At 48.5% G+C, this 26685-nt stretch overlaps 1 protein-coding gene across 2 annotated transcripts in view; it reads right to left on the bottom strand.

The window, feature by feature from the left end:
• Positions 1 to 8190: 8190 nt before the first annotated feature.
• The window catches only part of mcoln1a (mucolipin TRP cation channel 1a), a 67842-nt gene continuing 49347 nt past the window's right edge, over positions 8191 to 26685 (bottom strand). For both annotated transcript variants that reach the window (XM_067973180.1, XM_067973181.1), the window contains exons 10-14: positions 23892 to 23993; positions 23025 to 23147; positions 22158 to 22364; positions 9733 to 9863; positions 8191 to 8776 (exon numbers count right to left, since the gene is read on the bottom strand). In XM_067973180.1, the coding sequence (XP_067829281.1) occupies positions 8740 to 8776; positions 9733 to 9863; positions 22158 to 22364; positions 23025 to 23147; positions 23892 to 23993 (600 nt within the window). In that variant the 3' untranslated portion in view covers positions 8191 to 8739. The remainder of the gene's footprint in view (positions 8777 to 9732; positions 9864 to 22157; positions 22365 to 23024; positions 23148 to 23891; positions 23994 to 26685) is intronic.

Below are 26685 nucleotides of genomic sequence, written 5' to 3'. Positions count from 1 at the left end.
AAGGACAGAAAATTATTACTCATTTATAATCAAGTAACTTTGCTTTATTATTAGTTCATAATCCAATTACCCAGCAATATTACTGGTTTGTAATTCAATGACCCTTCTTTATTACCAGCTTGAAACCAATATAATAGCATTATTACTGGTGTCCAACCCAATGACCCAGCATTAATATTTGGTTAAGAGACAGTGAGCACCTTGATCACCGTTTCTTAGTCACGTTTTTTCTCCACAGTTCTTCTGAAGGCAGGGCTCATGCTGAAAAACCGGTTCCTCGGCCCATGCCGGTAACTCACCCCTCGCCCATCTCCGGTACCTCACCCCTCGCCCGTCTCCGGTACCTCACCCGTCTCCGGTACCTCACCCCTCGCCCGTCTCCGGTACCTCACCCCTCGCCCATCTCCGGTACCTCACCCCTCGCCCGTCTTTGACACCTCACCCATCTCCGGTATCTCAACCCTCACCCATCTCCGGTACCTCACCCCTCGCCCGTCTCCGGTACCTCACCCATCGCCCGTCTCCGGTACCTCACCCCTCGCCCATCTCCGGTACCTCACCCCTCGCCCATCTCCGGTACCTCACCCCTCGCCCATCTCCGGTACCTCACCCCTCGCCCGTCTCCGGTACCTCACCCCTCGCCCGTCTCCGGTACCTCACCCCTCGCCCATCTCCGGTACCTCACCCCTCGCCCATCTCCGGTACCTCACCCCTCGCTCATACCTCACCCCTCGCCCATCTCCGGTACCTCACCCCTCGCTCATACCTCACCCCTCGCCCATCTCCGGTACCTCACCCCTCGCCCATCTCCGGTACCTCACCCCTCGCCCATACCTCACCCATCTCCGGTACATCACCCAGGTGGCCATTTGTCCTGCGTGGGCCCAAACTGGGAGTGAAGGAGGCCATTGGATCACACTGGAGCAAGGAGTCAGCATCATCAGAAGGGGAAGGGGCCAGGGGAGAGGGGGGAGGCGAAAGAGAATGAAGCAGCTTTCCGATCTGGTTGCTGGATCTCTGCCTTAAACTCAGTAGGGTGTTCATCACCCTTTAACACCCAGCAGTGAATTGTCTATTTAAAATCTTTGCCAGTTCTGCCCCCTAATCCTCCTAAAGGCACTGACCCCTGGGGGAATACAGCTCCTTGGACACTGGCAGACCCCTCCCGGGGAAGCTCGTCCAAGCTCCTAATTTTCCCGTGTGCAGGGCATCACAGCAGAGTCCAGTCCCGTCCTTAGCTAAAAGCCACACCAAGACACTTTCCAGCCCAGTCACTTGGACGATGATCAGCAGCAGGATGGCTGATTCCCCCGGGCTAAGTCTCTCCAGAATGAGGTCAGACACTAAAGGGGAGCAACACTGCTGAGAAATCTGCCGTGAGGAATCGAGTAATGACTTTCAGCTGCTGCCATCAAAGCAAAGGCGGCCATACAAAGAGAAAAAAAGATCACTTCTTCATTACATCAAAGGGCAATGGCAGATAGCTGACAAACAGCAAAACATTCCTCGAATCAAAGTGGGGCCTTGTGTTTTACAACTTCCTCAGACTTTATAACCGGATAAAGAAAAGCCATGAATCTTGAAAGCAACACTAGAGGCAACGATTTACGAGCGTCATCGATTGCAGTTAGTGAGGTAGCACTTTGCACCAAACTCCCTTAAAACCCCGAGGGCACTCAGTGAAGGCAACATGTAACGGAGCCCAAATGACTGGATGGCCTCCGGTTTGATACCCGGCCTCTGCTGAGATAGCAGACCTCAGCTGGGTTACCAGTGCAGTGCAATTGGTCTCATTGCTCCCAGATCTGGGGGGAGGGGAAGAAAATAAAGCAGCCAGAGTTTCCGCGCCTCCCTGCTTGTTATTTTGCGAACTTCTTCTAGAACGCAGGTCTGCGTTGGTCGTTAAGGCCCAGCCGTGATGCCTTCTGCAGCCGAATATCCCACCAACAACTTGCCTTTATATAATTCCTTTAACATAGTAAAATGTCCCAAGGCACTTCACAGGAGTGTAATTAGACAAAATTCGACACCGAGCCAAAGAAGGAGACATTAGGACAGGTGGGTAGGTTTTAAGCAGCGTCTTAAAGGGGCAGAGAGAGGCGGAGAGGTTTAGGGAGGGAATTCCAGAGCTTAGAACCTAGACAGCTGAAGGCACAGCCGCCAATGGTGGGATGAAGGGAGTGGAATGATGTGTAAGAGGTCCCGCAGAGATCTCGGAGGGTTGTAGGGCTGGAGGGGGTTACAGAGATAGGGAGGGGCGAGGCCATGGAGGGATTTGAAAACAAGGAGGTGTTGCTGGAGTTGCGGGAGTCAATGTAGGTCAGCGAACACGGGGGTGATGGATGAGCTCAAGTTTACGGAGGGTGGAAGGTGGGAGGCCGACCAGGTGAGTATTTACGTAGTCGAGTCTGGAGATAACAAAGGCATGGATGAGGGTTTCAGCAGCAGATGAGCTGAGACGGGGCAGAGACAGGCGATATAACGGAGGTGGAAGTAGGCAGTCTTGGTGATGGAGCGGATATGGGGTCAGAAGCTCAGCTCAGGGTCAAACGGGACGCCGAGGTTGCAAACAGTCGGCTCAGCCTCAGACAGTGGCCAAGGAGAGGGATGGAGTCGACAGTTAGGGGACAGAGGCCTGACTGAGGTCCGTAGAACTATACCTCAGCAACAGTCAGGAAGGGAGTGGAGGGGAGTTAGGGAGGAGAAAACAAAGAATAAATAACATGGTCCTCAGCAGCCACAGATTATGTGAGTATTTGAACAAGTCAGCCCCACAAGGCCAAGTAGCGAAGCTGAGGCTGTACACAAGAAACTTGGCCGTTGAACACTCCACACCAGTTAGTACCCAGCAGACACCCTTTCAGAACAACTATCACCATCAGGATGATGGGACCGTGCTATATTCCCAGTCCTGTGTGGGACTGAGCCCAACAGATCAGGAGTCTCACCAAGAGATCACTGTGAGTCAGCCAATTTCAGGGCTGCACTTGGCCTCAGCACCCTGTGGATAAAAGGGGGGGGGGGGGGGGGATGGAGAACAGGCAGGGAATGCCCTTCCTCCGACATCATTTGTTGGGTAGCGAGAACCTGCTGGTACCTCACTCTTCAAACTGGAGCCTGGACAGTATGACCACAAAGCCGATAGTACAGGGATAGGCAGGCTTGTTCGATCAGGAGCAGGAACCCTGGCTAATATTTCCCTTTTCTAAACTGGGAGGGGCACCAGGGCTGATTGCAGAACCTCTACCGCTAACCTAGACCAACAGCAGGGACCAAGGATCAAACCTGCACTGTTCCTGATCTGTGCACGTCACAATCCGAGGGTTAGGGGCATTTGTAGCATTTTATGCAGGATTTTCTTTAATCGCTGTTACGATATTGCTATAACAACAACCAGATTTAAGTTTAAAGGAGTCAGTATGGATTGGTTGCGAATGGCCTGTTTCCATGTTGTAATTTTTATATAAAACTCTTAAACCAGCAGGCATGGAATCTGGACTGTCGCCGTCGTAATTTAGTAAACAATAGGAATTATTGTGTATAGTCTTAAGCATTTCATGCCATTATAATGAAATGGTTTCTTTATAGCACCTAAATGGCCAAGAATGATTTTCATTCAATGTGCCCAGCAGGGGATTTAGCTGAGCGGACATTCAGATACATGAGGCTCCCACTTCAAAAGGGGAGACATATCAATCTGTGGTAACTTTGATTGGCAGCTCGCAGGCCAATCCCCCAAATGCACAGAGTTAAGGGAGGAGGGCGAAGGACACTCAATCTTTTCTCTTTCGCTGAGAGATACCCGAATCATAGAATGACGCATACAGATCATAACAGAAAAACAGAATGCAGGGCTCGAAAGTGGGCTTTCACCCGAAGTGCTAGCAGAGTTTACTTTTTTTTGTTATTTTCAGGGAATGAAGAACAGGTAGCTTTCAAAAAGGAATTGGATAATTATTTGAAGAGAAAAAATTTGCAGGGTTATGAGGAATGAGTGGGGGAATAGGACTAACTGAATTGTTCTTACAAAGCACAGGCTCAATGCACCGAATGGCCGCCTTTTTAAAAATTTGTCCATGGGATGTGGGCGTCGCTGGCGAGGCTGGCATTTATTGCCCGTCCCTAATTGCCCTTGAGAAGGTGGTGGTGAGCCGCCTTCTTGAACCGCTGCAGTCCGTGTGGTGAAGGTTCTCCCACAGTGCTGTTAGGAAGGGAGTTCCAGGATTTTGACCCAGCGACGATGAAGGAACGGCGATATATTTCCAAGTCGGGATGGTGTGTGACTTGGAGGGGAATGTGCAGGTGGTGTTGTTCCCATGTGCGTGCTGCCCTTGTCCTTCTAGGTGGTAGAGGTCGCGGGTTTGGTAGGTGCTGTCGAAGAAGCCTTGGCGAGTTGCTGCAGTGCATCCTGTGGATGGTGCACACTGCAGCCACAGTGCGCCGGTGAAGGGAGTGAGTATTTAGGGTGGTGGATGGGGTGCCAATCAAGCGGGCTGCTTTGTCCTGGATGGTGTCGAGCTTCTTGAGTGTTGTTAGAGCTGCACTCATTCAGGCAAGTGGAGAGTATTCCATCACACTCCTGACTTGTGCCTTGTAGGTGGTGGAAAGGCTTTGGGGAGTCAGGAGGTGAGTCACTCGCTGCAGAATCCCCAGCCTCTGACCTGCTCTTGTAGCCACAGTATTTATATGGCTGGTCCAGTTAAGTTTCTGGTCAATGGTGACCCCCTGCATATTTTCTGCTTATTTGTATATTTCATGTGAAATAAACTAGTTTGTTGGTTTCCCATCACATCTCATCGCACGAGAATGCTTTTCAGTTCGCCGTCTGTGAAGATAGGAAAAAGCACAGTGGCAGCATACGAGATTACAGTAGGTGGATTATACAATAAAGGGTGTACATTACATGATCATTTAATTAGATACTGGGCAGTAAGAAAAAAGGCACACTCCAGACCGTAGGGGACATGAGGTCACTTACAGCAGTTACTGGCGATAACGGACCCGAGACGACATCTAGAGTAAAACCCCAAAACAATGAACAGAGCAAATACAATAGACTTTCATTTATTAATTGTGCGTCTGGGAAATGAAGAACCACACAGGAAATTGTACACCATATTATCGCGGAACAGAGTACTCCGGGATTCTGAGCAGCATAGCAGAGGCAGAAAAAAAACACATATGTGGCTGGAAAATGCACCTAAAATGCTGTCAAGTCCAATACATGAGCTGAAAGTATTCTCATTCTCTAAAGTGCTTTGTTTACACCTATAGATGATCCCAAACCATGAAGGGGCATGATGTGAATCCTGGTTTAATGGACCAGAAATCCACAACACATTGGATCCTAAATTTCCAGAATGACCCAGGTTTCCCCTCGTTGAGAAACTGACGTGGTACAAAATTAATCACTCTGATACAACGGTACAATCTATCCAGCTATCTATAGGATGGGATGGGATGGGCTCGGGGGAAAGCAGGGAGCTTAGGGGAGAATGGGGGAAAAGCGGTGGACTTTGGTAGTTGGTTACAATATTTGCCCTTTTCCCCATCACGTGGCCAGGGGAGGGGGGAAGTGACTGTCTTTTCTTACCCTTTTAGTGTTCAAGTAAAAAAGAAAATCCCCACCACACCCGCCATCACTCCCTGCCCCCACCAAACCCCCATCACTCCCTGCCCCCACCAAACCCCCATCACTCCCTGCCCCCACCAAACCCCCATCACTCCCTGCCCCCACCAAACCCCCATCACTCCCTGCCCCCACCAAACCCCCAACACTCCCTGCCCCCACCACACCCCCAACACTCCCTGCCCCCACCACACCCCCAACACTCCCTGCCCCCACCACACCCCCAACACTCCCTGCCCCCACCACACCCCCAACACTCCCTGCCCCCACCACACCCCCAACACTCCCTGCCCCCACCACACCCGCCATCATTCCCTGCCCCCACCACACCCGCCATCACTCCCTGCCCCCACCAAACCCCCAACACTCCCTGCCCCCACCAAACCCCCAACACTCCCTGCCCCCACCAAACCCCCATCACTCCCTGCCCCCACCAAACCCCCAACACTCCCTGCCCCCACCAAACCCCCATCACTCCCTGCCCCCACCAAACCCCACCCTCAACCCTCCCTGTCCCCTCCAAATCCACAACACCCCCCCACGAATCCCGCCCCCCCCCCCCCAAGTTACACCACAGCTGGGGTCTGATAGCACCTAGAATTCTATTTTACATAGTCTGACCTTAAAATGGAACCGAAAACCATATGTTTTTTAAAAATTAAAAAAAGTTTTTAAAAGTTTTTCAAAAAAAAATTTAGTCTCCTTAAATTTTCAGCTCCTTTGCTACCAACGGAGGTTCAATCAGCTCGACTACAGGGCGCCAAATAAATAGGGCCCCCCTCTCTACTTTGATCTAATCTTAGTTAAGACATGATTTGAAAAAGTGCTGAAGGAGATCCTGTTGCTGGAAGAAGCCAAGGAAAATCATCCAGCAGTACCGTGTGGTAAAAGGGCCTTAGACCCAAATCCAAAACCTGACAAGGGGCCGGAGTCCTGGGCTCCTATGTGAACGTTCACCAAAAACCCGAATAGCCTCAATCCTTACCGTCTCCGCATCATGCAACACAAGAGGCAAATGGAAAATAAAAAGGGCTGGTCTTTGAGACACTTCTGATGCCCAGTTTACATTCCAGAAACTGCTGCAGAGTTCACTCAAAAACCAGACTGGTGGGAAAATCTACATCCAGCAAAGTAAGTATCTGGAGTACCGTGTTCAGTTATAGGCTCCGCAACTCAGGGAGGACACATCGGCCTTGGAGGGGGTGCAGCGCAAATTCACCAGAACGATACCAGGGTTAAATTATAAAGGACAGGTTGCATAGACTAGGCTTGTATTCACTTGAATGTAGAAGATTAAGGGGTGTTTAAGATGATTAAAGGATTTGATGGGGTAGATAGAGAGACTATTTCCTCTGGTGGGGGAGTCCAGGACAAGGGGAAAAACCTTAAAATGAGAACTAAAACATTCAGGGGTGATGTCAGGAAAAACACTTCTTCACACAAAGGGGAGTGGAAATCTGGAACTCCCCACCCCCAAAAAAGCTGTTGAGGCTGGGGGTCAATTGAAAATGTCAAAACTGAGATTGATAGATTTTTGTTGGGTAAGAGAATTGAAGGTTACAGAACCAAGGCGGGTAAACGGAGTTGAGGTACAGATCAGCCATGATCTAACTGAATGTCAGAACAGGCTCGAGGGGCTGACTGGCCTACAACCTGATCGACGGGCAGAGTGTAGCGAGGTTACCGACCGACGGGCAGAGTGTAGCGAGGTTACCGACCGACGGGCAGAGTGTAGCGAGGTTACCGACCGACGGGCAGAGTGCAGCGAGGTTACCGACCGACGGGCAGAGTGCAGCGAGGTTACCGACCGACGGGCAGAGTGCAGCGAGGTTACCGACCGACGGGCAGAGTGCAGCGAGGTTACCGACCGACGGGCAGAGTGCAGCGAGGTTACCGACCGACGGGCAGAGTGCAGCGAGGTTACCGACCGACGGGCAGAGTGCAGCGAGGTTACCGACCGACGGGCAGAATGCAGCGAGATTACCGACCGACGGGCAGAATGCAGCGAGATTACCGACCGACGGGCAGAATGCAGCGAGATTACCGACCGACGGGCAGAATGCAGCGAGGTTACTGACCGATGGGCAGAATGTAGCGAGATTACTGACCGATGGGCAGAGAGTAGCGAGATTACCGACCGACGGGCAGAATGCAGCGAGGTTACTGACCGACGGGCAGAATGCAGCGAGGTTACTGACCGACGGGCAGAATGCAGCGAGGTTACTGACCGATGGGCAGAATGTAGCGAGATTACAGACCGATGGGCAGAATGCAGCGAGATTACCGACCGACGGGCAGAATGCAGCGAGATTACTGACCGATGGGCAGAGTGTAGCGAGATTACCGACCGACGGGCAGAATGCAGCGAGATTACTGACCGACGGGCAGAATGCAGCGAGATTACTGACCGACGGGCAGAATGCAGCGAGATTACTGACCGATGGGCAGAATGCAGCGAGATGACTGACCTCCTTGAGCCACACAGCCCACAAAGTTGAATTCTGTTGCCATTTACCAACACATTGATCCAGTTTACTGATGCAGGTGAAAGGAGGAAAAAATTGTTACCCAATGCAAGGTAGTGACGAGCAGGGAGTGGACTCCGACACAGAGCGGGACATTATTGAAGCCTCTAACAATGGACGCTTGGTCGAGTCTATCGTACAATCTGGAGAGAGGGGCAGTTACTGTCAGACTTCATGTCACCCAGTGAGAAATGGGGAGGCAGAGAGATTTCAATGCCCTCTAGTTCATTGCATTAAAATCATCATTAAATAACATGATAGTCTCTCAGTAATGTTCCCTTAAAATTAATACATTAAAAAAATTATAAATCATATCTCTGCAACCGAAAATACCCTCCTGAATGATAAGCGTTCACTCCATTCCTTTGATCAGTGGTACGGTGGGAGGGGGGGTTTCTGTTAATGAAGACATAGCTCCCTCCGATCCACTCTGTGCTGATCCAGCAGTGTTAGTTGAAAGCACAGCCTTTGTGAATCCTCCCTAACATTCTGTGTTCGATTGGAAGATTGCAGTTGTTGTACACTGCGTATGACCAGCTGTGCTCACTGTGCAAGGTCCAGGCAACACCTCGAGCTTACGCTGGTTCAGTTTACCAAGAGGGTCTCCTCGTAGGTGGTCATCCTGCAAGGGCGGTGGGGGGAGGGAACAGAGACGGGTATTGATTAGATTCTGCCGCACATGCACAGCTCCTGAACAACTCACGGAACAATTCATTATTTTTTCCAATAAATCCGGGATTAACACTGATCCCAAGACCATGCTGCCAACTGCTGCACCACTCGGTGAAGATCTCAGAGTTAGGTTTGGTTGGTACTTCGATGGGAGATCATGTGCCATAGGTTTTAGAGTTCATCATTAGACAACTGGTAAGTGTGGGTTTGAGCCCTCGCTAGGTGGGCAGCCGGTCGGTACCAGCCGCGGCTCAGGGGGCAGCTCTCTCGCTTCTGAGTCAGAGGTCGCAGGTTTAGGCCCCAGTCTAGGGACTCGAGCGCGTAATCTAGGCTGACCCTTCAGTGCAGCACTGAGGGAGTGCTACATTGTCAGAGGTGCTGTCTTTCGGATGAGACGTTAAACCAAGGCCCCATTTGTCCCCTCAGGTTGATGTAAAAGATCCCATGACACTATTTCGAAGGAGAGCAGGGGTCCTGGCCAATATATGTCCCTCAACCAACAACACAAACAGAATATCTATTCGTTATCACATTGCTGTTTGTGGGATCTTGCTGTGCGCAAATTGGCTACCGCATTTCTTTGTTGTCCTACATTACAACAGTGACTACACTTCAAAAATACTTCATTGGCTGTAAAGTGCTTTGGGATATTCTGAGGTTGTGAAAGGCGCTATATAAATGCAAGTCTTTCTTATTTTCTTTAAGGTGTAAAACACAGGAGGCGAGAGACTGGCAGAAGGAGCAGCTCAGCAGGCTGGCAAGACATCTTCATTATCAGTGGGCCCAAGGTTGTTAACACTTCACAGGCCTACAGTTCCGCTTAAGGGGGGGGGGGGCGCCACCTCCCCGCTGAACGCCCATCCTACCAGGGGCACAGAAACGACGGCCTCTCCACTTCTACTTTACCTGTCGCAGCAGCAGAAAAAGGAGCAAAGGGAACTCTCCACTTGGCGGAACTTGCCCGAGTTTGGAGCGTCCTTGCACTCAGCGATGAACTCACGCAGCTCGATGGGCTGAACCCCACTGATTCCGTGGTGCTGGAACAGAAACAACATAAACTTAGGAGACAAAGGGAACTAATCGCATTGAATAGTGGATATACTGAACTGAACATTGAATAGTGGATATACTGAACTGAACATTGAATAGTGGATATACTGAACTGAACATTGAATAGTGGATATACTGAACTGAACATTGAATAGAGGATATACTGAACTGAACATTGAATAGAGGATATACTGAACTGAACATTGAATAGTGGATATACTGAACTGAACATTGAATAGTGGATATACTGAACTGAACATTGAATAGTGGATATACTGAACTGAACATTGAATAGAGGATATACTGAACTGAACATTGAATAGAGGATATACTGAACTGAACATTGAATAGTGGATATACTGAACTGAACATTGAATAGAGGATATACTGAACTGAACATTGAATAGAGGATATACTGAACTGAACATTGAATAGAGGATATACTGAACTGAACATTGAATAGAGGATATACTGAACTGAACATTGAATAGAGGATATACTGAACTGAACATTGAATAGAGGATATACTGAACTGAACATTGAATAGTGGATATACTGAACTGAACATTGAATAGAGGATATACTGAACTGAACATTGAATAGAGGATATACTGAACTGAACATTGAATAGAGGATATACTGAACTGAACATTGAATAGTGGATATACTGAACTGAACATTGAATAGAGGATATACTGAACTGAACATTGAATAGTGGATATACTGAACTGAACATTGAATAGTGGATATACTGAACTGAACATTGAATGGAGGACATCGGAGGTGCTGCCTTTCAGATGAGACGTTAAACCGAGGCCCCGTCTGCCCTCTCAGGTGGATGTAAAAGATCCCACGGCCACTATTTCGAAGAAGAGCAGGGGAGTTCTCCCCGGTGTCCTGGCCAATATTTATCCCTCAACCAACATCACTAAAATCAGATTATCTGGTCATCATCACATTGCTGTTTGTGGGACCTTGCTGTGAGCAAATTGGCTGCCATGTTTACCTACATTATAACACTTTAAAAATACTTCATTGGCTATAAAGAGCTTTGGGACGTCCTGGGGTGGTGAAAGGCGCTATATAAATGCAAGTGTGTCTTTCTTCTATTGGTACTTTATACTTGGTTCATGGGAGCTCGGTGACCGAGCCGACGTTTAGCAGACTCGGTACAACAGCCTCGTCAGAGTCTTTACTGAGACACTCGTCACTGTGCAGCAACACTGGTGGTCAGTATGGTGTAGAGCTGAGAATCCATCGCGATTAGACGAACTATAGCAGTGCCAGCCTGTAACCTGGTGTTGGGCACTGCTTATTTGGTCCCTGCACCTGGTGTCTCCACTTCGTCTTTGGTATCTGCAGGTACGGAGTGTGCTGCCCAGCGCCATGCAGAATCAGCAAAGGCCAACTCCCATTCAGAGCCTCCAGTCCCCTTCTCTTTAGGGTGCTCCCCCACCCCCCCCCCTTGCCAACACTCCACTAGGCTCGAGTGAGCCCCTACCCACCAAACCTTCAATGTACCCGAGGAAGCCAACGCTCTCGCCAACTCTCCACCGGCCACCAGGGAGCTCTCCCATTCTCTCGAGGGACCCCCTACTCGCCAATGCTTCACGGGACATCATGGGAGCCCCCAGCCCTCTCTCCGACCCTTCACGAAACTCGAAGAAGCTTCCCTCTCACCAACCCTTCACAGTGCTAGAGAGAGCCCATTCTCCCCATTCCAAAATAGATGAGCGATGGAAGGGCCCAGATTTTGCCCCTTTGTTTTCCCACATTTTTTTTTTGAAGCCCATCTTATAAGGGGTCGGCTAATATTAGGAGCTGGACAATCCCCCCCCCCTCAAGGCAGTACGTTTACTTTTTTTAAAATTTGTTCACGGGATGTGGGCGTCGCTGGCAAGGCCGGCATTTATTGCCCATCCCTAATTGCCCTTGAGAAGGTGGTGGTGAGCCGCCTTCTTGAACCGCTGCAGTCCATGTGGTGACAGTTCTCCCACAGTGCTGTTAGGAAGCTGGTCAAAGTTCACCAGAAACCTCAAATAGTGATGCTGCCACTTTTATATGTCATCTTTAAATAGGGAGTACATCTTTAAACACACCATTTCAACTTTCCTGGTGGTTTGGACTGAAAGGTAAGGATGACGATGAGGAGGAAGTGTTTCCAGGGCCGAGCAGATGTTGAGGCAAATTGGCCAGCGATTGTATTTGGTGCAACAGCTCCCTCATGTGGCTGGGCTGAGGAGGCCACCCACACAAGCTCCCCATTCAACTATCGCACACAGACATGCAGTGCAGACCTGGGTCTGTGGAGCCCCAACACTGCCCCTTGGGCCTGGGATTCGATCCGGCCAGTGGGAAGCGTCCGAGCAAGACCGATCAAGGCAGCAACGGCGGCTCACGAGTCGCGCAAAGACAGCAGCGAAAGAAAGACTTGTACTTGTAGATTATCACGTCTCTCAGAATATTTCACACTCTGTGAACTGCTCTGAAGTGTACTGGATTAGGTAATCAAAGGCGGCTGCCACTTTGCACACAGCAAGATCCCACAAACAGCGATAAGAAGGATGACCAGTTTATCATCATCTGATAGTGCTGGCTGAGAGACACGTATTGACAAAGTCACCAGGAGGATCCTCTGCTCTTCAAATAATGCCATGGGGTCTTTCCCACCTGAGGGGGCAGATGGGGCCTCAGATTAACGTCTCATCTGAATGAGCACTCCCTCAGTACTGCACTGGAGTGTCAGCCTAGATTATGGGCGCAAGTCTCTGCAGTGGGACTTGAACCCACAACCTTGTGACTCAGAGGAGAGAGTGCTACCCACTGAGCCAAGGCTGACACTTGCACAGCAGAACGGAGTCAACATGGTCAAATGGGGATACAAGAATGGCAACGACTGTGGATCCAGCAAACAGCGGACAAACATCGTACCGGGAAATACAAGGACCTGCCAACCACGGAGGCTGCATTTAATAGGCTGTACCAAGTTAGCCATAGGAAACCATCAGCACAGTCTCAGTAAAGGGAGATGTAGTTGAGATACTGGATGGGCTAAAAATTGATGAAGAAGAGGTACCTGAAAGTAGACAGTAGCTGTACTTAAAAGTAGATGAGTCACCCAGTCCGAATGGGGTGTGTATCCTAGGTTGCTGAGGGAAGTAAGGGTGAAATTGCAGAGGTACTGATCATAATCTTCCAAACGTCCGTAGATACTGGGGTGGTGCGAGAGGACTGGAGAATTGCAAAGGTTACACCGTTTTTGAACAAGGGTGTAAGGATAAACCACTAGGCCAGTCAATTTAACCTCAGTGGTGGGGAAACTTTTAGAAACGATAATCCAGGACAGAATTAACAGTCACCTGGACAAGTGTGGATTGATTAGGGAAAGCCAGCACGGATTTGTTAAAGACAAATAGTGCTTAACTAACCTGATAGAGTTTCTTGATGAGGTAACAGAGAGGGTAGATGAGGGCAATGCAGTTGATGTGGTGTATATGGACTTTCAAAAGGTGTTTGATAAAGTACCGCACAGTAGGCTCGTCATCAAGATTGCGGCCCTTGGGATAAAGGGGGCAGTAGCAACATGGATACAGAATTGGCTAAGTGACAGGAAACAGTGTAGTGGTGAACGGTTGTTTTTCGGACTGGAGGGAGGTGTACAGTGGTGATCCCCAGGGGTCAGTGCTGGGACCACTGCTTTTCTTGATATATATTAATGACTTGAACTTGGGTGTACAGGGCACAATTTCAAAATCTGCAGATGACACTGTTTACTACCCTTCCAAGTTTTGTGAGGAGGATAGTGATAGACTTCAAGAGGATATAGACAGGCTGGTGGCATCGGCAGACACGTGGCAGATGAAATTTAAAGCAGAAAAATGCGAACTGAATCATTTCTGTAGGAAGAATGAGGAGAGGCAATATAAACTGGAGGGCACAACTCTAAAAGGGGTACAGGAACAGAGAGATCTGGGGTGTATGCGCACAAATCGTTGACGGTGGCAGGGTAGGTTGAGAAAGTGGTTAAAAAAGCATACGGGATCCTGGGCTTTATAAATAGAGGTGTCATTTCCACACCACCTGAGGAAGGAGGAAGCCTCCGAAAACTTGTGGGATTAAAAATAAAATTGTTGGACTATAACTTGGTGTTGTAAAATTGTTTACAATTGTCAACCCCAGTCCATCACCGGCATCTCCACAAATTAAAAAATAGGACCTCAAAGGTAGTAATCTCAGGATTGCTGCCAGTGCCACGTGCTAGTCAGAGTAGAAATAGGAGGATATTTCAAATGAATACGTGGCTAGAGGAATGGTGCAAGGGGGAGGGATTCAAATTCCTGGGACACTGGAAACGGTTCTGGGGGAGGTGGGACCAGTACAAACCGGATGGTCTGCACCTGGGCAGGGCCGGGACTGCTGTCCTAGGAGGAGTGTTTGCTAGTGCTGTTGGGGAGGGTTTAAACTAAAGTGGCAGGGGGTTGGGAACCTGAGCAGGGAGAGAGAGGAAAGCGTAACAGGAAGGGACAGAAGGTATGGAGTAATAGGTAAAGTGTTAAAAAAGGAAAAAGCAGGAACTAAGCGTCACAAAACAGATTTGAAAGTTCTTTATCTGAATGCACGTAGCATTCGTAATAAAATGGACGAGTTAACGGCACAAATAACTACGTATGGGTATGATCTTGTGGCCATTACAGAAACATGGCTGCAGGGTGACAACGACTGGGAATTAAATATGCCAGGGTATTTAACAATCAGGAAGGACAGGCAGGAAGGAAGGGGAGGTGGGGTGGCTATGTTAATAAAGGAAGGAATCACTGTAATACAGAGAAATGATATTGGGACAAAGCATCAAGATAATGAAACAGTTTGGGTGGAGATAAGGAATAATAAGGGAAAAAAAACATTAGTGGGCGTAGTATATAGGCCTCCTAATAGTTGCAACTCTGCTGGAAGAAGTATTAATCAGGAGATAGTCGGGGCATGTAATAAGGGAACAGCCATAATTATGGGGGATTTTAATTATCATATTAACTGGACAAATCAAATTGGGCAGAGCAGCCTTGAGGACGAGTTCATTGAGTGCATCAGGGATGGATTTCTTGAGCAGTATGTAACTGATCCTACAAGGGGGCAGGCAACCTTGGACCTGGTCCTGTGTAATGAGTCAGGATTAATTAATAATGTCCTAGTTAAGGATCCCCTTGGAACGAGCGACCACAACATGGTTGAATTCCATATCCAATTAGAGGGTGAGAAGGTTGATTCTCAAACAAGCGTACTGAGCCTGAATAAAGGAGACTATGATGGTATGAGAGCGGAATTGATTAAAGTGGACTGGGAAAATAGATTAAAGGGTAAGACGGTACATGAGCAGTGGTGTTCATTTAGGGAGTTATTTTACAACTTTCAAAATAAATATATTCCACTGAGGAAAAAAGGGTGTAAAAGAAATGACAGCCATCCGTGGCTAAGTAAAGAAATCAAGGATAGTATCCGACTAAAAACAAGGACATATAAGGTAGCCAAACTTAGTGGGAGGATAGAAGATTGGGAATTCTTCAAAAGACAGCAAAAAGTAACTAAAGGATTGATTAAGAAAGGGAAGTTAGATTATGAAAAGAAATTAGCAAAAAATATAAAAACAGATAGCAAGAGTTTCTATAGTTATATAAAAAGAAAAAGGGTGGCTAAGGCAAACATAGGTCCCTTAGAGGATGAGACCGGGAAATTAATGGTGGGAAACATGGAGATGGCAAAAATGCTGAACAAATATTTTGTTTCAGTCTTTACAGTAGAGGACACTAAGAATATCCCAACACTGGACAAACAGGGGACTCTCGGGGGGGAGGAGCTAAATACGATTAAAATCACTCAGGAGATGGTACTCAGTAAAATAATGGGACTCAAGGCGGATAAATCCCCTGGACCTGATGGCTTCCATCCTAAGGTCTTGAGGGAAGTGGCAGTAGGGATTGTGGATGCTTTGGTGATAGTTTTCCAAAATTCCCTGGACTCAGGAGAGGTCCCGGCAGATTGGAAAACTGCTAATGTAACACCGTTATTTAAAAAGGGTAGTAGGCAGAAGGCTGGAAATTATAGGCCAGTTAGCTTAACATCTGTGGTGGGTAAAATTTTGGAGTCTATTATTAAGGAGACAGTAACGGAACATTTAGATAAGCATAATTTAATAGGACAAAGTCAGCATGGCTTTATGAAGGGGAAGTCATGTCTGACAAATTTGCTCGAGTTCTTCGAGGATATAACGTATAGGGTGGATAAAGGGGAACCAGTGGACATAGTGTATTTAGACTTCCAGAAGGCATTCGACAAGGTGCCACATAAAAGATTATTACTTAAGATAAAAAATCACGGGATTGGGGGTAATATTCTGGCATGGGTGGAGGATTGGTTATCGAACAGGAAGCAGAGAGTTGGGATAAATGGTTCATTTTCGGACTGGCAACCAGTAACCAGTGGTGTTCCACAGGGGTCGGTGCTGGGTCCCCAACTCTTTACAATCTATATTAACGATTTGGAGGAGGGGACCGAGTGCAACATATCAAAATTTGCAGATGATACAAAGATGGGAGGGAAAGTAGAGAGTGAGGAGGACATAAAAAACCTGCAAGGGGATATAGACAGGCTGGGTGAGTGGGCGGAGATTTGGCAGATGCAATATAATATTGGAAAATGTGAGGTTATGCACTTTGGCAGGAAAAATCAGAGAGCAAGTTATTTTCTTAATGGCGAGAGACTGGAAAGTACTGCAGTACAAAGGGATCTGGGGGTCCTAGTGCAAGAAAATCAAAAAGTTGGTATGCAGGTGCAGCAGGTGATCAAGAAAGCCAACGGAATGTTGGCTTTTATTGCTAGGGGGATAGAATATAAAAACAAGGAGGTATTGCTGCAGTTATATAAGGTATTGGTGAGACCGCACCTGGAATACTGCATACAGTTTTGGTCTCCATACTTAAGAAAAGACATACTTGCTCTCGAGGCAGTACAAAGAAGGTTCACTCGGTTAATCCCGGGGATGAGGGGGCGGACATATGAGGAGAGGTTGAGTAGATTGGGACTCTACTCATTGGAGTTCAGAAGAATGAGAGGCGATCTTATTGAAACATATAAGATTGTGAAGGGTCTTGATCGGGTGGATGCAGTAAGGATGTTCCCAAAGATGGGTGAAACTAGAACTAGGGGGCATAATCTTAGAATAAGGGGCTGCTCTTTCAAAACTGAGATGAGGAGAAACTTCTTCACTCAGAGGGTGGTAGGTCTGTGGAATTTGCTGCCCCAGGAAGCTGTGGAAGCTACATCATTAGATAAATTTAAAACAGAAATAGACAGTTTTCTAGAAGTAAAGGGAATTAGGGGTTATGGGGAGCGGGCAGGAAATTGGACATGAAGCTGAGTTCGGATCGGTCAATGCCCTGTGGGTGGCGGAGAGGGCCCAGGGGCTATGTGGCCGGGTCCTGCTCCGACTTCTTGTGTTCTTTAGATTTGTGGTTGGGATCAGATCAGCCATGATCTTATTGAATGGCGGAGCAGGCTCGAGGGGCCGATTGGCCTACTCCTGCTCCAATTTCTTATGTTCTTATTTATAAATGGAGGCACAGAGTACAAAAATATGGAAGTCATGACGAACCTTTATAAAACACTGGTTCGGCCACAACTGGAGTATTGTGTCCAGTTCTGGGCACCGCACTTCAGGAAAGACGTGAAGGCCTTAGAGACGGAGCAGAAGAGATTTACTAGAATGATTCCAGGGATGAGGGACTATAGGTATGTGGATAGACTGGAGAAGCTGGGGTTGTTCTCCTTGGAACAGAGATGGTTGCGAGGAGATTTGACAGGGGTTTGACTAATTTATTAGATTTGAAAGAAGTTTGACTAATTTATGAGAGTTCTTTGAGGAAGTAACAAGCAACGTGGATAAAGGGGATCCTGTGGATGTGGTGTACTTGGATTTCCAGAAGGCTTTTGACAAGGTGCCACATCAAAGGCTACGGCATAAAGTAAGAGCTCATGGTGTAGGGGGTAACATATTAGCATGGATAAAGGATTGGTTAGCTAACAGGAAACAGAGAGTAGGCACAAATGGGTCATTTTCAGGTTGGCAAGTAACGAGTGGAGTGCCACAGGGATCAGTGCTTGGGCCTCAACTATTTACAATCTATATCAATGAAGGGACTGAATGTATGATTGCTAAATTTGCTGATGATACAAAGGTAGGTAGGAAAGTAAGTTGTGAAGAGGACATAAGGAGTCTGCAAAGGGATATAGATAGGTTAAGTGAGTGGGCAAAAATTTGTCAGATGGAGTATAATGTGAGAAAATGTGAACTTGTCCACTTTGGCAGGAGGAATAGAAAAGCAGTATATTATTTAAATGGAGAGAGATTGCAGAACTCTGAGGTACAGAGGGATCTGGGTGTCCTAGTACATGAATCACAAAAAGTTAGTTCGCAGGTACAGCAAGTGATTAGGAAGGCAAATGGAATGCTGTCATTTATTGCAAGGGGAATGAAATATAAAAGTAGAGATGTTTTGTTACAGTTGTACAGGACATTGGTGAGACCACATCTAGAACACTGTGCAGTTTTGGTCTCCTTATTTAAAAAAGGACATAATTGCTTTAGAGGCGGTTCAGAGAAGGTTCACTCGACTGATTCCTGGGATGAGAGGGTTATCTTATGAGGAAAGGTTGGACAGGTTGGGCCTGTATACATTGGAGTTTAGAAGAATGAGAGGTGATCTTATTGAAACATATAAGGTCCTGCGGGGACTTGAAGGGGTAAATGCCGAGGGGATGTTTCCCCTTGTGGGAAATTCTAGAACTAGGGGCCACAGTTTAAAAATAAGGGGTCTCCCATTTAAGATGGAGATGAGGAGAATTTTTTTCTCTCAGAGGGTTGTGAATCTGTGGAACTCCCTTCCCCAGAGAGCGGTGGAGGCAGGGTCACTGAATATTTTTAAGGCTGAGTTAGATAGATTCCTGATTAACAAGGGAGTCAAAGGTTATAGTAGGTAGACGGGAAAGTGTGGTCGAGGTCACAATCAGATCAGCCATGATCTTATCAAATGGCAGAGCAGGCTCGAGGGGCCGAATGGCCTACTCCTGCTCTTAATTTGTATGTTCGTTTGTATTCAAAATCATGAAGGGTCTAGACAAGATAGAGAGAAACTGTTCCCATTGGCGGAAGGGTCAAGGGCCAGAGGGCATAGATTTAAGGTGATTGGCAAAAGAACCAAAGGTGACATGAGGAAAAACTTTTTTACCCAGCGAGTGGTTAGGATCTGGAATGCACTGCCCGAGGGGGTGGTGGAGGCAGATTCAATCATGGCCTTTAAAAGGGAACTGGATAAGTACTTAAAAGGAAAAAACTTGCAGGGCTACGGGGATAGGGCGGGGGAGTGGGACTAGCTGGATTGCTCTTGCACAGAGCCGGCACAGACTCGGTGGGCCAAATGGCCTCCTTCTGTGCTGTAACCTTTCTATGATTCTAGCACAGACTATTTAAACACAAAGTATCTTACAGCACAGGTGGTGTACATTTGGCCCATCGTGCCCATGAAAGAGCTATCCTTCTTTAAGTGTGATGTCTGGAGTTGGACACAATATTCCAGCTGGGGCTTAACCACTGGGGTATAAAATAATTCATTTGGAATCACTACGTGGGGCCGTACCATAATCCTTATAAGTTCCATGTACCGTGCCTGCTCCCTGCCAATTTAACAGGGCCACCCTCAGTCCCTGCCCTCCCAGCTCCTGAAGGTACTGACCCGTTCTAGAGTCTGGTTCCACTGGGACTGGCAGGCTTGTGGGCACCTCCCCCAAGTGGTCATTAATCATGTCCAAAGTTAGACGGCGAGTGATCAAGGGGTCATTCAACTCTAGGGGCATCACAGCCATGATTGAACCTGTCCTCACCCAGGGGTCAATCGCTAGCCGTCAGGAGCAGAATCTCCGGCTGACCGCCCTCCACAGGGAGGGCAATGAGGCCCAAGGCTGCCCCCAGGCCCAACTGAACCAGCTCAGCGGTGACCAGGGATCAAACCCGGGACCTTGTGGTCTGAATCACTCAGTCCTACATCAGGCTGTCCGTTCAGCCTTTCCTCCTGAACCCACGCAGTTTGCTCGAGCAGCTCCTTCTGATCCACCATCTCGTGGACTGATTTCTGTAGGCTGCCGAGGGTCATGGAGCTGACTTCTCTCCTCTCGTTGAAGCACTCTCTTGCTGCTCCTTCAACTTCTCGCCCAACAGCTGTCTCTGCTCTTTCAAGTTACCCTACAATTCTCCGAGGTTTTGACCTCACCCTGCAGCTGGACGTTCTGCTGCTCTTTCTCGTCCTTCTGTTGGTGCGTCTGTTTGACCAGAGCTGTTGGTACTTGGCTTCCACCTCCAACCACTCTCCCTTCTGTTTCTGGTCATTCTCCACACTCTGACTTAATTCGGTCGGATCGCTTTGCATCAATGCCTCAACGTTCAGTCCTTACATTGTACAATATACTGGTCAGGGCCAGGTTGTATTTTCTTGCTTACCACACGTCCCTCATAATTATAGTTTCTTTTTCTCCAAAGTCTTTGAACGTGTTGTCGCCTCCCAAATCCATGCCCATCTTTCCATGTTTGAATTCCTCCAATCAGGTTTCCGCCTCTGCCACAGTACTGAAACAGCCCTTATCAAAGTCACAAATCACATCTTCTTTGACTGTGACCGTGGGAAACTCTCCCTCCTCATCCTTCTCGACCTGTCTGCAGCCTTTGACACATTGACCACACCATCCCCCTCCAACGCCTCTCCTCCATTGTCCAGCTGGGTGGGACTGCCCTCGCCTGGTTCCATTCTTATCCATTCAGTCGTAGTCGAGAATCACCTGCAATGGCTTCTCTTCCCGCTCTCGCATTGTTACCTCTGGAGTCCCCCAGGGATCTATCCTTGGCCCCCTCCTATTTCTCATCCACATGCTGTCCCTCGGCGACATCATCCGAAAACACGTCAGGTTCCACATGTACGCTGATGACACCCAGCTCTACCTCACCACCACCTCCCTCGACCCCTCCACTCTCTGATTTGTCACACTGCTTGTCCGACATCCAGTGCTGAATGAGCAAATATTTCCTCCAATTAAATATTGGGAAGACTGAAGCCATTGTCTTTGGTCCCCGCCACAAACTCTGTTCCCTCGTCACCGACTCCATCCCTCTCCCTGGACACTGTCTGAGGCTGAACCAGACTGTTCACAACCTTGGTGTCCTATTTGACCCCAAGATGAGCATCTGACCCCATATCTGCTCCATCGCCTAGACCGCATTCTTCGACCTCCATAATATCGCCCGTCTCCGCCTGCCTCAGCTCATTCGTTGTAGTAAAATGTCCCAAGGCACTTCACAGGAGCGTTATGAAAAAAAAATTTGACACCGAGCCACAAGCTATTAGGACGGGCGACCAAAAGCTTGGTCAGAGGTAAGTTTTAAGGAGCGTCTTCAAGAAGGAGAGAGAGGTAGAGGGGTTTAGGGAGAGTTTAGGGCCTAGGCAGCTGAAGGCACGGCCACCAAAATCGGGGACGCGCAAGAGGCCAGAATCGGAGGAGCGCAGAGATCTCGGAGGGCTGGAGGAGGTTACAGAGATAGGGAAGGGCGAGGCCATGGAGGGATTTGAAAACAAATGAGAAGTTTAAAATCAAGGCATTGCCAGACGAGGAGTCAATGTCGGTCAGCGAGCACAGGGGTGATGGAAGAACGGGACTTGGTGTGGGTTAGGATACGGGAAGCAGAGTTTTGGATCAGCTCAAGTTTATGAATGTGCAAGGTGGGAGGCCGGCCAGGAGAGCAGTGGAATAGTCGAGACTGGGCCCGTATTGCCTCGAGTACACAAGATTAAGAGGTGACCTAATTGAGGTGTTTATGATGATGAAAGGAGTTGATAAGATAGGCAGACAGAAACTATTTCCTCTGGTGGGGGAGTCCAGAACAAGGGGGGAAAACCTTAAAATTAGAGCTAGGCCATTCAGGGGTGATGTCAGGAAACACTTCTTCACACAAAGGGGAGTGGAAATCTGGAACTCTCTCCCCCAAAAAGCTGTGGATGCTGGGGGCCAATGGAAAATTTTAAAACTGAGGTTTTTTTGTTAGGCAAGAGGATTAAGGTTTACGGAACTAAGGCAGGTAAATGAAGTTAAGATACAGATCATCTAACTGAATGGTGGAACAGGCTCGAGGGGCTGAATGGTCTTCTCCTGTTCCTATGTCCCTATCCTTAAAATCTGCTCGTACGAACCTTTATGGCTTCATAGGAGCCAGTGATGAGGGCGATGAAGAGGCTGAGAACCATGTAGATGAAGAGGCTGATGAAGGTGTACAGGTAGAGCTGGCTGAACAGCCACACCAGGGCACTCTTCTGCCGCATGTGAGAGAACGTCACAAACATGTCGTCCCCGTTGATCAGCGAGAACAAACACTCAGAGACCATGGAGAGTGTGCGAAACTGCAACACAAATGAAAAGAAGCGTCATTACAAATTCAACAGTCCCTCCCCGCTTCCAGCGTGGGTCGGGTCGAAAAGCTCTCTCACTCTGAGTGCACTCAAATGCCGATAGCGATTCAAGAGACCGACAAAAGGTTGCCACTCAAAACATTAGCCTGCCTTTCACAGTGTCGGCCTTGGCTCAGCGGGTAGCTCTCTCGTCTCCGAGTCAGATGTTGTGGGTTCAATTCACAATCCAGAGACTTGAGCACATAATCCAGGCTGACACTCCTATGCAGTATTGAGGGAGTGCAGCACCGTCGGGGGTGCGGACTTTTGGATCAAACATTAAACCGAGGCCTCGTCTGCTCTCTCAGGTGAATGTAGAAGATCCCATGAGAGCAGTGGGAGTTCTCCCCAGTGTCCTGGACAATATTTATCCCTCAACCATCACTAAAAAAAATTATCTGGTCATTATCTCATTGCTGCTCTTGTGGGATCTTGCTGTGCGCAAATTGGCTGCCACCTTTCCTACATTACAAGAATGACTACACTTCAAGAAGTACTTCATTGGCTGTAATGGGTTTTGGGATGTCCTGAGGATGTGAAAGGCGCTATAGAAATGCAAGTTCTTTCTTTCTATACCCCTGGTCTCACACGGACCAGTGTTTCCCCACATACCTTTTCGTGGTAAGGGCCCAGTACGATCCACCCACAGAAACAATAGCCCATGTAGATAACTGCCACACAGCAACAGAATCGGATCACGTTGGGGAACGCAGCTCGGAGAGTGACGATGAGGATCTGCGGAGAAAGCAACGTCACATCAGTAACCCAGGCACAAGGGCACAGTGTACTTCATACAGCCGCGTACACCGTGACTACAAGCATACACTTAGAGCCTTTCACAAGGCAAAGGGTCTTACCGGGGGTTAGGGGGGGTGCGGGGGGTGTTAGAAAACAGAGAAAGTCAGGGTGGAGTTAGGGGACTGAAAGCATGGGTCAGAAAGAAGTCTCGGAGGTTTTGAAGGAGGGAAACAGGGAGCAAGGCAAAGGTGTTTATGTTCTGTGCACTGCGTCTCAAAGGATATATTGGCCTTGGAGGGGGTGCAGCGCAGATTCACCAGAATGATACCGGGGCTAAAAGGGTTAAATTATGAGGACAGGTTGCATAGACTAGGCTTGAATTCCCTCAAGTACAGAAGATTAAGGGGTGATCTAATTGAGGTGTTTAAGATGATTAAAGATTTTACAGAGAGAAACTATTTCTTCTGGTGGGGGGAGTCCAGAACAAGGGGGGCATAACCTTAAAATTAGAGCCAGGCCGTTCAGGGGCGATGTCAGGAAGCACAGGGTAGTGGAAATCTCTCTCCCACAAAAAGCTGTTAATGTCAATTGAAAATTTAGTCTGGAACCGCAGCGGGTAAATGGAGTTCGGATGCAGATCTAATGATCTAACTGAATGGCGGAGCAGGCTCGAGGGGCTGAAATCGAGTGACGGTTCAGATTTCACCACAATCTGTGGGGATGCACACTGCTCATACTTACATTATATTTCTGAAAGAAACTCAGATATCGAATAACTCCAACCCAAACCAACAGGGTGGAGGTCCCGAGTAGAATGCTGCACACGTCATAGGATGCAAAATTCTGAAAAAGCCCAAGAGTTTGGAATAATGGGTGAGGATCATTAAATAGGTGTGGAATAGCAAGTGGCTTTCTGCAGTCTCTAACATTCCAAAGACTCAAATATTGTAAACTTTTTTTAAAAATCTTTTGCCGTCATTAAACCAAGTGCCCTCTCAAGTGGATGTAAAAGATCCCACAGCACCATTCAAAGGAAAGCAGGGGAGTTCTCCCCAATGTCCTGGACAATATTTATCCCTCGACCAACATCACTAAAAATCAGATTATCTGGTCCTCATCGCATTGCTGTTTGTGGGATCTTGCTGTGCTCACATTGGTTGCTACGTTTCCTACATTACAACAGTAACTACAAAAGTACTTCATTGGCTATAAAGGGCTTTGGGATGTCCTGAGGTCGTGAAAGACGCTATATAAATGCAAGTTCTTTCTTTACTATACGACAACATAATTCATGATGTTTCATCAATGTGTTGGGCCCAGCGGTCAGTAGTCCCACCTCAGGGCCTGAACGTTCGAGTCAGGACATGAAAGAACAAACCTGTATTTATCACATCTCTTGGGAAAGGTGCAAAGCATTTTGCAGCCAATGAATCACCTCTTGAACAGCAGTTACTGTTACGGAAACAAACGCAGCCTTCCTTCTACACCAGCAGTGCGAAAGTGAACGACCATTTTCTGGTGAGAGACGAACGTTAGCCAGGATACCGGGAGAACACCCTGCTCTAATTCGAATAATGCCATGGGATCTTTAACATCCAACTGAAAAGGCAAAAAGCCCTCGGTTTAACGTCTCATCCAAAGGACAACCACTTTTGACCATTCAAGGTGCCCTCAGTACTGCACTGAAGAGTCAGCCTAGATTACGTGTTCAAGTCCACAGTGGGGCTCGAACCCACCACCTTCTAAGAGTGCTACCAACTGAGCCAAGCTAACAAATTGCACATGATCTGGGCCGCGCTCTAGTGCAGTTCTGAGGGAGAGAGGCGTGTCTTCAGGTGAGCTGTTAAAGTGAAGCCCCTTCTGCCTGTTGGCAATGGGTGGAAATGAAATAGGGCAGGGGAGTTCTCCTCCGTCTCCTGGACAATATTTATCCCTCAACCATCACTATTCAAGGGGTCTTGATCAACATTTCGCCCTCAACTACCACCAACTCATTTGCTGTTTGAGAATGGCTGCTGCACTTCTCTACAAAGCAATCGTTGCACTTCGGAAGTAACTCACTGTGTGAGGCACGTCGTATTAAGAAGTTGCAACATGATCAAGGTGCTTTATAAATGCAAGTTGTTATTGCAGTGCCTTTCGCAATGGCATTACAGTACCACTACATTCCACAGGGTGACACTGTGGATCCCAACACGGCACTCCCACTCCGACTCCTGGGGCCCGATTTTAGCACCCGCTACCGGGTGCGTTCTCGGCGGGGGGGGCCCGAAAATCCCGAAATCCAGGTGCAGGACCGGATCGCGCCTCGATCCCGCTCACTTCCGGGTTCCGCGCTGACGTGCGGGGGTGCGTGCGCAGCCCCCGCTGGTGGGAATCCCGCAGGCAATTAAAGCCAGCGGGAATCCACTTGAGTGTATTTATTTTGCTTGTTCAGGTCATTAACTGACCTGATTAAGGGACTGTGTGTGATTTTGGATAAACATGGGACTGTTTCACACACTGGGGGAAACACTCCCAGTTGAAATGGACGTGTTGCAGCCGTCAGCCTGTGGCAGCTGCAAAGGTCCATTTGACAGGTGGGGGGGGCGGGGGAGACCCTCAGCCATTGCAGGAGGCCGCTCTGTCACTTGGGACAAAGTTTGGCCTCCACCACCCTCCTCCTGATGGTAGAAGTCACCAACCTGCACACTTACCCCGGGGTCCGGAGACATGTACCTACCTTGCGGACCCCCTCAGATGTACATCTTGCGGATGGGGGCCGCCGTAGCTGCAGTCATGACCTCCTCGGAGGGCGAACAGCATCACCAGCCTCGCCATCCACGCCGTCCACCTCTGACACGTGGAGCTCCACAACAGAGTGCTGTGACACATCCACCTGTACAGCAGGAGGGAGGGCTACCGCAGAGAGAGATGCGTCGCAGAGGGCACTACCCTCGCCACAGGGTCCACAGACCGAGGCTCAGCCTCCTGGACCTCTCTGAGCAGCAGTGCACACGGAGGCTCAGAGTCACTCGACATGTAGCCATGGACATCTGCAGCCTCTTTCATGCCGAGCTGCTCCTGGCTGGCCCGTGCACCATCTTCCTACCTGTCGCTGTCGAAGTCACCACTGCCCTCCCGAACTTCTGCTCCACAGCCTTCCAGGGTGCAACCGGGGACATCGCCGATGTCTCTCAGTCGTCTGCGCAGAAGAGCCCTGCAAATACACCTACACCCACTCTGCAGTGACACACTGGGTGGCATCAGTGGTGGGTCCTCGTAGGGATACCCAGGAGCGGACATTATTGCACAAACTGGACAGGATTCGCAAAGACATGGCAGTAGTGGTGCCAATATAATGTGTGATGTGAGTTGTTCTGAAATTCAATATAAGTAAGAACCATCACAAACCCTCAAACACCCTTGTGCATCCCCTTCATGCTCACGACACGTTTGCCTTACGCTGCCTACTGCACATATGTGGTGCATGCCCTGTGGCTGCAGCACAGGTGGTGGCAGGTTGAGTGAGGCTGGCCGTGAGAGAGATGCACAA

This window comes from Heptranchias perlo, chromosome 37 (genome assembly GCF_035084215.1).
Source record: "Heptranchias perlo isolate sHepPer1 chromosome 37, sHepPer1.hap1, whole genome shotgun sequence".
Taxonomy (NCBI): domain Eukaryota; kingdom Metazoa; phylum Chordata; class Chondrichthyes; order Hexanchiformes; family Hexanchidae; genus Heptranchias; species Heptranchias perlo.
The sequence above is the reverse complement of the archived record's forward strand: the minus strand, read 5'-3'. Positions and strand labels throughout refer to the sequence as shown.